The sequence below is a fragment of the Watersipora subatra genome, chromosome 2 (genome assembly GCF_963576615.1).
Source record: "Watersipora subatra chromosome 2, tzWatSuba1.1, whole genome shotgun sequence".
In the NCBI taxonomy this organism is placed as follows: domain Eukaryota; kingdom Metazoa; phylum Bryozoa; class Gymnolaemata; order Cheilostomatida; family Watersiporidae; genus Watersipora; species Watersipora subatra.
In genome coordinates, this window is record NC_088709.1 from 53,552,423 (window position 1) to 53,564,034 (window position 11,612).

Below are 11,612 nucleotides of genomic sequence, written 5' to 3' on the forward strand. Positions count from 1 at the left end.
TAGGTTTACAAAGAAAAATGTGTAAGCTAATACACAAAGTGAGGACTGATAGGAATTTTTGTGAAACACGTGTGTAACTAACTCAATAGGCTATTCGTATGTTGAGAAAAGAAAATTACGGATGTTAATATACTCTATCAGTATAAAAATAAAAGTTAAATAAAAAATTGAAAAAAGATTCATAAAACAAACTACATTTTAAATATACCTGACTGAAGAAGTTATTTTAATTCGAAGAAATAACATAAAAAGTCATAAATAAATAAAGGAAAATTATTTTGTCTGTATTAAATGATTGTGGAATGCAAGGTGCCAAATGAGAATCACGGAAAGATAGCGTAGCTTTTAAAAAGTTTTTTGAGCAGCTGAAATAAATTAGGAGAGAACTACATGTAGATGTGAAATAAATAGTAAGTATATAAACGAGAAAAATGATTTGGTGATGATACAATTAATACAAAATGCGAAAATCAAATAAATAGTTATGACCAAATAAAAAGCAGTACAACAGTCGCCAAATATTTATTTTGAGAGAGATATTTGTTGATATGGTTTGGCAAAAAGCATTGTGTTTTATAGGGGTATAGTGACCCATAAGTGCAATGTATCAATAAATACATAATTTAGCTAAAATTTATTCATTTATCTGTTTGCAAAACTGTTTTTACCATAACAGATAACGCTGAACTCACCATGGTGAGCAATGTATCAATACACCAATTGCCAATTTTTTAAGTTAGAGATAGATTATTGTTAATATCTTGGGGCAGAAAAAATTAGCCCTAACAAAAAAGAAGAAGACGCTGTGTTGCATATACTTACATCTAAAAACATTTTTAACAGGGCATCATAACGCTTGGGCGCAATGCTAAAATAATTAGCCTTTGCAAACGCTAAACGGTATATGATACTAACTTAAATCATCTCTTAGATCATAAAAATGACCACTAAAAACAGTCCACAACAAATTGTTTCATGTGGTATAGACAAAAAAGTTTAAGTTTAGTTCATCATCACAACCATCATGTGCCTGCGTTCACTAGAAATATATATTTAATTTTACATACCATAAATATATATGCATATACATACACAAATATGAAAACTTATACTCAATATACTTGGGCATAATCCGTTATAACTTATATATTTGTAATAGTCTATACATACATTTTAAATACTCGTTTGTACTTGGCTTTGAACTTGTGTCATCTAAAAATATTTAGCCGTTCCTCTAAACAGGCTGCAATTCAAAGGGTGCTGGATAAATTCTTGATGGCATTTTGGTACATTCTCCGTTAATAGTTATTTTCAGTGTTTAGAATTTTCACCTAAAGCTGTCCGTTTCATTGCACATTTTCTAAAGCAGTTTATAATATTAAACAAGTAATGTCTGTCTGGTCGAAATGCTTAGCCTTTTAGTCATTCACTGTCTTCTCACTTATACTCATCTGTTGAGGCTTTCAGCAGTGAACTCCTATTAAAAGTATTTGTGTAACATAAAAGTATATTTTTTTGGCACATCTTCCTAATATATCAGGAAAAAGGTTATCATCTGATCTAAATATAATATCTAAATTTTTTGAATGAATCAATTTTACAAACATCTATGTATGCTTTTCACTATAGTTATTTCTAATATAAAGACATCAAAGCTAAGCTGTTCGTTTTGTGTAGCTGGATGTCTGGGAGTATTATATATTATTTATGTTAGTTGAATTGAGTTTTTAATAAGATCACCTCGTGTTACAGTACTTCATGTTTTCAATTTTTACAATCACTTTGCCTACTACCTTGCAGTTTGTTTTTTTACAAAAGTTGAATTTCTAGATAATAGCAATTATTTTCACTACTAAATGATCAACAGCACATTAAGGTCAAAAATATTATATATATAATATACTATAATCATCGATTAAGTCTTGATTAGATCGAATGAAAAAATGAATTGGGTTTAAGAATTAGGAAATACAAAAGAATATTATTTTAGGCGCCGCAGACTTCAGACTTTGAGGATCTTGAACTTATCTAACAACTGCATATATCGTCTCCCATGGTGGATCTACAAACTGAAAAAACTGGCTTTTCTAGACCTGAGTCATAATACAAGCTTGCTGAAAATAGACAGTGCAATTTTAGAAATGAAGAGCCTTGTCGAGCTTAAATGTGACAGGTGTGAAAGCTTGAAAGAACCTCCATACAGCGTTTGTCAACAGGGAATCACAGCTGTAAGAAAGTTCTTTGTTGATCTTGCTGTTGAAAAACCAGTGAAGTTGATAGGAGTGCCAGTAGCTGTTATTGGAAGTCCGCTCTCAGGAAAGACGAGCTTAGTTAAAACGCTAAGATCTGGAGAGCGTGTTCTGACACTTCGCACAGAAAGCTCTGAACAGGATGAGACAACCAGAGTTTTTCAAGCAGAAGATTTACCTCTTGAGACTACACAAGTCAAGCTATTTGATTACGGAGGTAATCAAATTTATCATCTTGCTTATTGCATTCTCAGCAAAGAAAAGTGCATTCCACTCATTGTAGTGGACTTGGCCAATTTTGCAAAACAAGCGCAAGCTGATGGATCCGAAGAAGCATGCAAAAATGTTTGTTTTAATTGGCTAGCGCATCTCTACCTAGCTTGCCCTAAGCTCGGCCCACCAATCCTTGTCCTCACCCACACGGATGAACTGACCAGTGATCAGCTAAGTCAAGCGCGTTTTGATCTTCTCAAAGAGGCTGAGTTGATACGCCAAAACCTCCTGGAAGAGGAAAATAAACTTGCAAGTCTTTCTCAGCAAATGCTTAATGCAATTGAACATCTGTCTAACAGTCAGCTGCCATTGTTCAATGAGGGTGAGATTTTTGAGTTCGGAAAAGATCCGGATGTGACATCCAACATCACACTTCTTAAGGATACTTTAAACAGCAGATGCAGAGATCACATCATTCAACTACCAAAGCTTTGGCATTCTGTGGAGCTTTTTATCCAACAATGTTCTGAACAGCCATATGTTGAAGTCTCAAAAGTTCTGAATCATTTTCCAGACAACGATCCACTGATTGTATTGCGGTACATGCACCACTCTGGTCAAGTGTTCTTCTTTGAAAAGATCGAAGGTCTCTCCGGTTACATTTTTCACAAGTTCAGTGAAATCACATCTATGATAAATCTGCTGTTTCATCATTCTTCACAAAAGCAGTGGGATGGTCATCTTGTCAAGTTTGTTCCTTTTGCTCACCAAGGGAGAGTAATTGACAAGCTTGAATATGAAGCACTAGTGCAACGACTCCTACATAATGGCATTCTTGCTGAAGCTCTTCTGAAAAATGTTCTCCAAGCTTCAGCTTTTTCATTTGATGTATCGGTAAAGCTTTTGCAGTCGTTTTTAATGATGCATGGTCCAATTGGGAAGTCACCTCATGCAGCATTTTTGATCCCATCTTTGGCTTCCGAATCTTTTAGAGACCTGCTCAAAACAGAAAAGAGGTTGCAAGTGAAGGTTGATATCCTTCTTAGAGGTTTGCCCATACCAAAGTATGTCCATCAGCAAATTTCCGTTACAGCTCTCAATCTTCTTTCTAACCCTCTTCATCAATCTTCCGCATACAAGAATGGCGTGACCGTCAGACATGGAAATAGCGTAACCACTGTTAGACATGATTTCAACAAGAGAGTTGTAACAGTGCAAATAGCAACTATCTCCAGAGAGCTTGGTGCATCCTGGCAGCGTCTGATTGATGTTACTGATGCCATCATCCAACAGTTGTCTCAATCATGGAGGGCTTGTCATGTAGCAATTTGTATCTACTGTTCTCACTGCTTGTTTCGAAGAGATCCGCAGCCTGATTCACAGGTTAACCCAGAGTGGCTTTACTCCATCTATGAGGCAAATGGAGAAACTGCATTAAAGGTTTCTACATTTTCTGGGATAGAACCAGTTGTTTGCGAGGAACATTCTGCTTCTTCAGCACAGGTTCCAACACCTTTGAGGTTTCCATGTGAGTTGGATATTGTTTTTGTCATGAATTTGTGTTGAGTCTGTTAGATCCTAACTCATGCACTGTTATCCTAATTAAATATTTTTATGTTATTTTAATAAATATTGATGAAGATATTTACTATCATAAGGTTATGAATGTGCACTTTAAACATGGTAAGTTTTAATCCATACAGGCACTGAATTAAAATGAGTTCATAGAAACCTCTCAACTTTCTATTGTAGGCTTTCAACTCACTGAGAAAGAAGTTGGTACTGTTGATGAGTATCTTTCCAACTTGGAGCCTTACCAATCCAGTTGTGCAGGAGGTAAAAAAGAAGGTCAGATTAAAGCATATTAAAATATATTTTAACAGCACCCAGGAAAACCAAGTGATTATCTAATAGAGAGTCAAACTATGTTGTAGTCTTTTGTTTGTGATGCTGAATCGTACAAGAATCTTCCTCTGAAACATGTTTATTCTCTCATTAAAATGCAACTTTAAACTTAATTTTGAAAGTATTTTATCCTCTAGCAGTGGGTGATGTCAAACACACTGATCAAGTGCAAAGCTCAGCCATCGATGAGGACAGTGATTTGTCTGATGTTGAACAAGAAGGATACTGCGATGAGAAAACATCAGAAAAACAGATCATAATCAGGCTGATTCCTACGAGAAAGAGACATGTAAAGAACCTCTATAACAACAAAAATGAGGTGACTTTTTAATATAAAACAGAGTAGCTCATCAGATTACTGCTATGTATATCAGTATATAAAATTCCTGCTATATATATATATATATATATATATTTATATATATATATATATATATACTAGCATTTACTAATTTGTTTAGTTATTGTCATATGGCAATAGTTGCAGTTTTTTAATAAAAGCTAGGAGATTTCATAAAACAATTCCACATTCATATTAAAATGATGAATAAAATATTCCTGAAATGCCTGGTGAGCTTTACATAATTCACTCATTCTGAAGAAGAATTATTAATTAAAATTATGTGAGTCATACTGATATAAACCAATATATATATATATATATATATATATATATATATATATATATATATATATATATATATATATATATATATATATATATATATATATATATATATATATATATATATATATATTGGTTTATATCAGTATGACTCACATAATTTTAATTAATAATTCTTCTTCAGAATGAGTGAATTATGTAAAGCTCACCAGGCATTTCAGGAATATTTTATTCATCATTTTAATATGAATGTGGAATTGTTTTATGAAATCTCCTAGCTTTTATTAAAAAACTGCAACTATTGCCATATGACAATAACTAAACAAATTAGTAAATGCTACACTTTTTTGAGTGAGAACCAAAGTATCTAAATTCACCATAATTTACTTTAATTTCTAAAGGTACACATTTTAGCTGTGGTAATGCTTAACTAAATAAGAATAACTATATTGCTATAGAACTAAACTATATGAATTTGTTTAGGCACTTTAAACATAAATTCTACAGTCAAAACTGCCTCTACCATAAGAGTTTGGTGATTTTAAAACTGCGATAAAATAAGCGGCACCAAAAAATAAAAAACAGATACTAAAAAATTCTCACTGCTGTTAATTAATTATAGTGATTGTCTAGACTTGATTTGGTTTATACATGCTCAACTAGCCTTGAAGAAATAAATCTGCTAAAAAGAGAACCTGACATACACCTATGCTGGATCAGTGAGCCATCAAAATCAAAAATAAAATTTTTCATTATTCTGTAACAAACTTGGACACAATTACACATCACAGGAAAATTACCTGCGCCGGTTAACTTTGCATGAGGTGCTATAATAAAAACCTCATTTAAACCAGAGATCAAGTCTAATCATAATTTTTATCAAAGCTAGTAATTGTTTAAAGCAATCTCAACACGATTGAGTAAAAATTTTGAAAGTGATTACAAAAAACATAAGTAATGTCATAAAACATATTCTTAGGTAAATAATATTATTAAATTGAATTTGGTAAACTTTGCTAATTTAACTGATAGTTCCTACTCTACTTAAGCTAAGAACAGTTTTTATTTTATCTAATTTAATAATAATAACATGTCTGCCTTCCTCTTATCTATCTCATTTATCAATAATAACATGTCTGCCTTCCTCTTATGTATCTCATTTATTAATAATAACATGTCTGCCTTCCTCTTATGTATCTCATTTATTAATAATAACATGTCTGCCTTCCTCTTATGTATCTCATTTATTAATAATAACATGTCTGTCTTCCTCTTATGTATATCATTTATTAATAATAACATGTCTGCCTTCCTCTTATGTATCTCATTTATTAATAATAACATGTCTGCCTTCCTCTTATGTATCTCATTTATTAATAATAACATGTCTGCCTTCCTCTTATGTATCTCATTTATTAATAACAACATGTCTGCCTTCCTCTTATGTATCTCATTTATTAATAACAACACGTCTGCCTTCATCTTATGTATCTCATTTATTAATAATAACATGTCTGTTTTGCTCTTATGTATCTCATTTGATAATAGTACCATGTCTGTCTGCTTATGTATCTCATTTATTAATAATAACATGTCTGTCTTCCTCTTATGTATCTCATTTATTAATAATAACATGTCTGCTTTCCTCTTATGTATCTCATTTATTAATAATAACATGTCTGTCTTCCTCCTATGTATCTCATTTATTAATAATAACATGTCTGCCTTCCTCTTATGTATCTCATTTATTAATAATAATATGTCTGCCTTTCTCTTATGTATCTCATATATTAATAATAACATGTCTGTCTACTACTTATGTATGTCAGCTGTTAATATTACTGTTATTCTTATCAGCATCAGTAAACTGATATGTCAAAACCTTGTCTATCATCATATTTTCTATTAATAATTTTATATGAGTCTGTAAATTTCTACCACACTAGCCGCAATTGCAAATGTATAAAATATTTATTGAAGTTATACAATTGAAACAGGCAGGTAGATGAATAGTAGCTGAGCTCGAATCTTCCAAGTTGACCAGCTTGTCTACACTTCCATGAGTGTTATATATAAGTTAAATGGAATGCATAGTGTAACTGGCAAAATTACAAAAGATTTTGTGCTGTGAAGATGTGAAGGTATATACTTATTTAGGCTTTCTTTATTGTTCTTTGATGTTTTTTAGATCTATGAGATAAGTGAGGGAGTCAGAGGAAGAGCAATTATTTTCAACATCAAAACATTTCAAAACTCTTGTAAAACAAGGCATGGCTCTGAAGTTGACTATGCAAACTTGCGGAGACTGTTCAAAGACTTGAAGTTTGATGTTGCCAAAACCGAAACAGAGTTTACTGACTTGAGTCATGAGGTAGCTATCACAGAAACTAGTCTGTTTGCAGAAATACAGAGTCTCATCAAATTTTCTTAAGTTATGCAGGATACAGATGAGTTCAATTGAACTAGAATTACATAGTTTCATCATAATCAGTCTCATAAATACAGTTTCCATACTGCTAGAATACTTTCATGCTAGAGTTATATTGACTGATTGTTAAATATTCATAATTTAAGAGAGAACAAATATTGAATAATTTTAGTAATGTAACATTCAATTTCTACTTATTTTTTTAACAAACAAATTACTCTGCAACTAGTTTTTAACATTACCAGTTTATATAAAACTTTACTTTCTTTAGAAAGACAAGCGTGTGTTTTAATGGCGACTACAATTGTTTTTTTACTCTGTGTTCTACAATTCATTTTTATTTGAATGGCTTTATTTGAGTAAAACCAAACAAAGTTTAAATAATGTTGATTAGCAATAATTATATATTCATATATATTATACTACTTATTGTACTAATCTTTAAAAAATTAAGTATTGAAGGTTTACAGAAAGTTTTCAATATTTATAAAAAGTTTTATACTTTTGTTAACTAGATGAGCACATATTAAAATACTAGCTGTAATTGCTATTTAAATCAAGGAGTTTTACAATTCATTTTCATTAAATACTTTTACTATTAGCAAAATCAACAGAATCTAGATAACATTCCTTACTATATACTTTGATGAAGTTTTCTTCAATTTTAAAGCATCCCGTCTAACAATTGTTATAGGAAATTCTCAAAGAGATAGAAGAGGAAACAAAAAGGGAAGAGCACCACAAACTGGGAATGTTTGTACTGATCATAATGAGTCATGGAACAGATGGAGACATGATTATAGACCACAATGGAGAGCAGTTCTCATTGGTGTCTATTAGGGACAGTTTGTCTCCACAGAGATTTCCTGCAATGGCAGGCAAACCTAAACTCATTATTGTACAGGCTTGTTCTGGAGGTTAGTATAAAAGAGATAGATCATCGCAAACTGCGATCCTATATAAATGGTTATAAATTCTTTTTTCACTAATGCAAATTTGAAAGCCATTGAAATAGATTTTTCTAAACAATTATGAACAACTATATTATTTAACATACTATATTTTAATAAAAATAAAAATACTCCATGGACTAGCTTGATGATTTCACTGCACTATAGGGATTATGAGACCTGAACATAAAAGTTATTATTATACCATTCATATGTGAGTCACACATTTTAGGGAAGTTACTTTTTGTTACTTTACTACAGGACTCTCTGATTATGGAGTATCAAAAGACTTGTCTGCAGGGCAAACCATATCCTCATCTGCAGCTGCAGGATCTACAGCTACCAACACCCCAGAACAATCTTTTTTCTGCCCAGATTCTAATCCACGACCTCCTTCAACTCCCCCAACTGTGCTAAATGTGGATGACTTCTGCATCATGAAGGCTAGCAGTGAATGTGTGTATCTAATGTATTCAAGCATCTCTAGTCTGTAGTAGTAGTGTGGCTAATAAGAGAGCAATGGAAGTGTTATTATTCTTTCTTACTACAACTGAAGCTCAATGAAATCATTTTAATGTTAATAAACATTCATTTCAGTGGCTTTAAAATTATTATATTATTTGTCATATTAAATGCCTAATTACATTTATCTAAGAATTTCCTTTATTTATACTAACATAAATAGTACACCAGGTTATAAAAGAGTCTAGTTTCCAAACCAGATGGAAGTGCAATAACAGACCATATCTTGTATTACAGCCTATACTTCAACAAGGTCTCACACTGGTGGATCCTTTTTTATACGAATATTAGTTTATACCTTCTACAAACACGCATGCCACAGAGATGTTGAGAGTCTATTCAAAATAGTAAGTGTTTTTAATTTATCTCTATTAACTCTCAGGAAGTGGATATTCTAGCTGAATATAAGTTTTTAAAGAGTGAACGGGTCAAAATGAAAAAATGATGCAAATTAAAGGTACACAGAATTTCAAATGGTCTTTATAGATTCAAGAGAGAGTACGCCAAGTCAGTCTTTGTGATCCCAACTACCTGCTAGGAGGAAATGTACCAACATCAATCTGTACCTTCACGCGCCGCCGAAAACTATACCTTTTTCCAGGATTCTCAAGGCGCACCCCCCATATCCTCTGAGTACCATTTGAAAACAAAGAGGAAGAAACATACATGTTGAAACACAACTCCTGAGCTTAGGACTGCTCCATGCAAGCCTAGTGAACTTTTGCTGGCTGCTGCTTGGTTTATGCAAATAATTTTTTCTTATCAGATATTATTATCACTTATTACCTTTTGACACCCAAAACTTAGCAGCAGGCTGTAAAATAGCCTTTCTATATACTTACGGCATCAATCTATATTATATCTACTAACTGAAATTCTGTATGTTGACATATTAAATTTGGCGATATCTTAGGCTGTTGTTATTACTAAAATTCCTTGACTTTGCTGTCGATTTTATGGAATTTTAAATAAAAATATACTTGCTTGGGGTGAACTTCTAACGCTGGTCTCTGTATCATGTGCAGTCTAATGTTCATTGTTTGTTGTGCTTTTACAAATGTAAATCAATTGATTGCCAGATTAATGAATCCCATCACAATATAAGTTTTTTGCCAATTATATTTGCAAAAGCAATTGGACAATTATAATTGCAAAAGCTACACCATACTGAACATATTAATGCATCACACAATACACACAAAGCACACAGTGCTCACACAGCCAGATATTTGCACATGCAAGCTCACACCCATGCACACACACGCACACGCATGCACGAACGTACACACACACATATCGGTGCACACATGGATGCACGCCCTCACATACACAGTGCACACAAACACATGAGATGGTGAATAACTTGGACAGATTCTTAAAAAAGAAATACTTCTGGAGATTGATTGAGTTATAAAATCAGGCAGGAGGTAGGGAATGTATCAGAAGAAAGCAGTTGCGTGCAGAACTATAGGAGTCGTAAAACAGGTTTTGATTTAAAAGGTGGCTATCTTTCTGGGGTGGTCGGACAGACAGTAAAAACCAAAATTGAGATAGTAGTAATGAGAAGGATTTTAGTAGGTATGACGCAAGGAGTTGAGAATATATTAAGAGCAGAAACTATAGAAAGCGATAATGGAAATGATATTGGGGAGATATACATGTATGTCTCTAGATATGGAGTAAGTAGCAAAGAACTTTCCTTCAAGATGGTTGCATTGCCCGTTTGTATTAGTGAGAGTGAGATTAAGATGAAGGAGACAGTAGCTGAAGTTCAGGAGTCACGATTGATCCAACCAAAGTTGAGCAGTTAGTCGCAGTCATGACAGTTGATAATGGATAATACCAGTTGACTATGTAGTATAATACAGTACTTACATAAGTGGAAAAGATAACACAACTCTTCTTTGCTACAATACATGTGAATATGATAGTGCACATGGAATTGTGGAATTCTCAATTTTATTTTAAAAAACGTATAAGAATAAGTATGTCTGCTGACATTGTTGCTTTTAACAAGAGTGTTTCCTATTAACAATTCTCAATTGACAAAAGAGTTTTTCTATTGCAGGTAATCTTCTATTTACTTTCTATTGCAGAGCAGGATAAGAGAGGTATTGACAATGTTGGAACACCTTATCTCTGGGTAATCTTCTATTTACTTTCTATTGCAGAGCGAGCAGGATAAGAGAGGTATTGACAATGTTGGAACACCTTATCTCTGGGTAATCTTCTATTTACTTTCTATTGCAGAGCGGGATAAGAGAGGTATTGACAATGTTGGAACACCTTATCTCTGGGTAATCTTCTATTTACTTTCTATTGCAGAGCGAGCAGGATAAGAGAGATATTGACAATGTTGGAACACCTTATCTCTGGGTAATCTTCTATTTACTTTCTATTGCAGAGCGAGCAGGATAAGAGAGGTATTGACAATGTTGGAACACCTTATCTCTGGGTAATCTTCTATTTACTTTCTATTGCAGAGCGAGCAGGATAAGAGAGGTATTGACAATGTTGGAACACCTTATCTCTGGGTAATCTTCTATTTACTTTCTATTGCAGAGCGAGCAGGATAAGAGAGGTATTGACAATGTTGGAACACCTTATCTCTGGGTAATCTTCTATTTACTTTCCATTGCAGAGCGAGCGGGATAAGAGAGATATTGACAATGTTGGAACACCTTATCTCTGGGTAATCTTCTATTTACTTTCTATTGCAG

At 32.9% G+C, this 11,612-nt stretch overlaps 1 protein-coding gene across 1 annotated transcript; it reads left to right on the plus strand.

Moving 5' to 3' along the window:
- The first annotated feature begins 4,409 nt into the window (after positions 1-4,409).
- LOC137388327 (caspase-3-like) lies at positions 4,410-9,574 on the plus strand. Its single transcript, XM_068074812.1, has 7 exons — positions 4,410-4,419; positions 4,505-4,686; positions 7,181-7,363; positions 8,115-8,337; positions 8,632-8,826; positions 9,130-9,239; positions 9,379-9,574. The coding sequence occupies exons 1-7, from the start codon at positions 4,410-4,412 to the stop codon at positions 9,523-9,525; spliced, it is 1,050 nt and encodes a 349-aa protein (XP_067930913.1). The 3' UTR covers positions 9,526-9,574.
- The last annotated feature ends 2,038 nt before the right edge of the window (positions 9,575-11,612 follow it).

Bases quoted from the DNA above. Each gene is read 5' to 3' on its own strand.
- LOC137388327 (XM_068074812.1), top strand. The intron at 8,338-8,631 runs GTTAGTATAAAA...ACTTTACTACAG, and splicing joins TGTACAGGCTTGTTCTGGAG to GACTCTCTGATTATGGAGTA. The intron at 8,827-9,129 runs GTGTGTATCTAA...CTTGTATTACAG, and splicing joins CATGAAGGCTAGCAGTGAAT to CCTATACTTCAACAAGGTCT.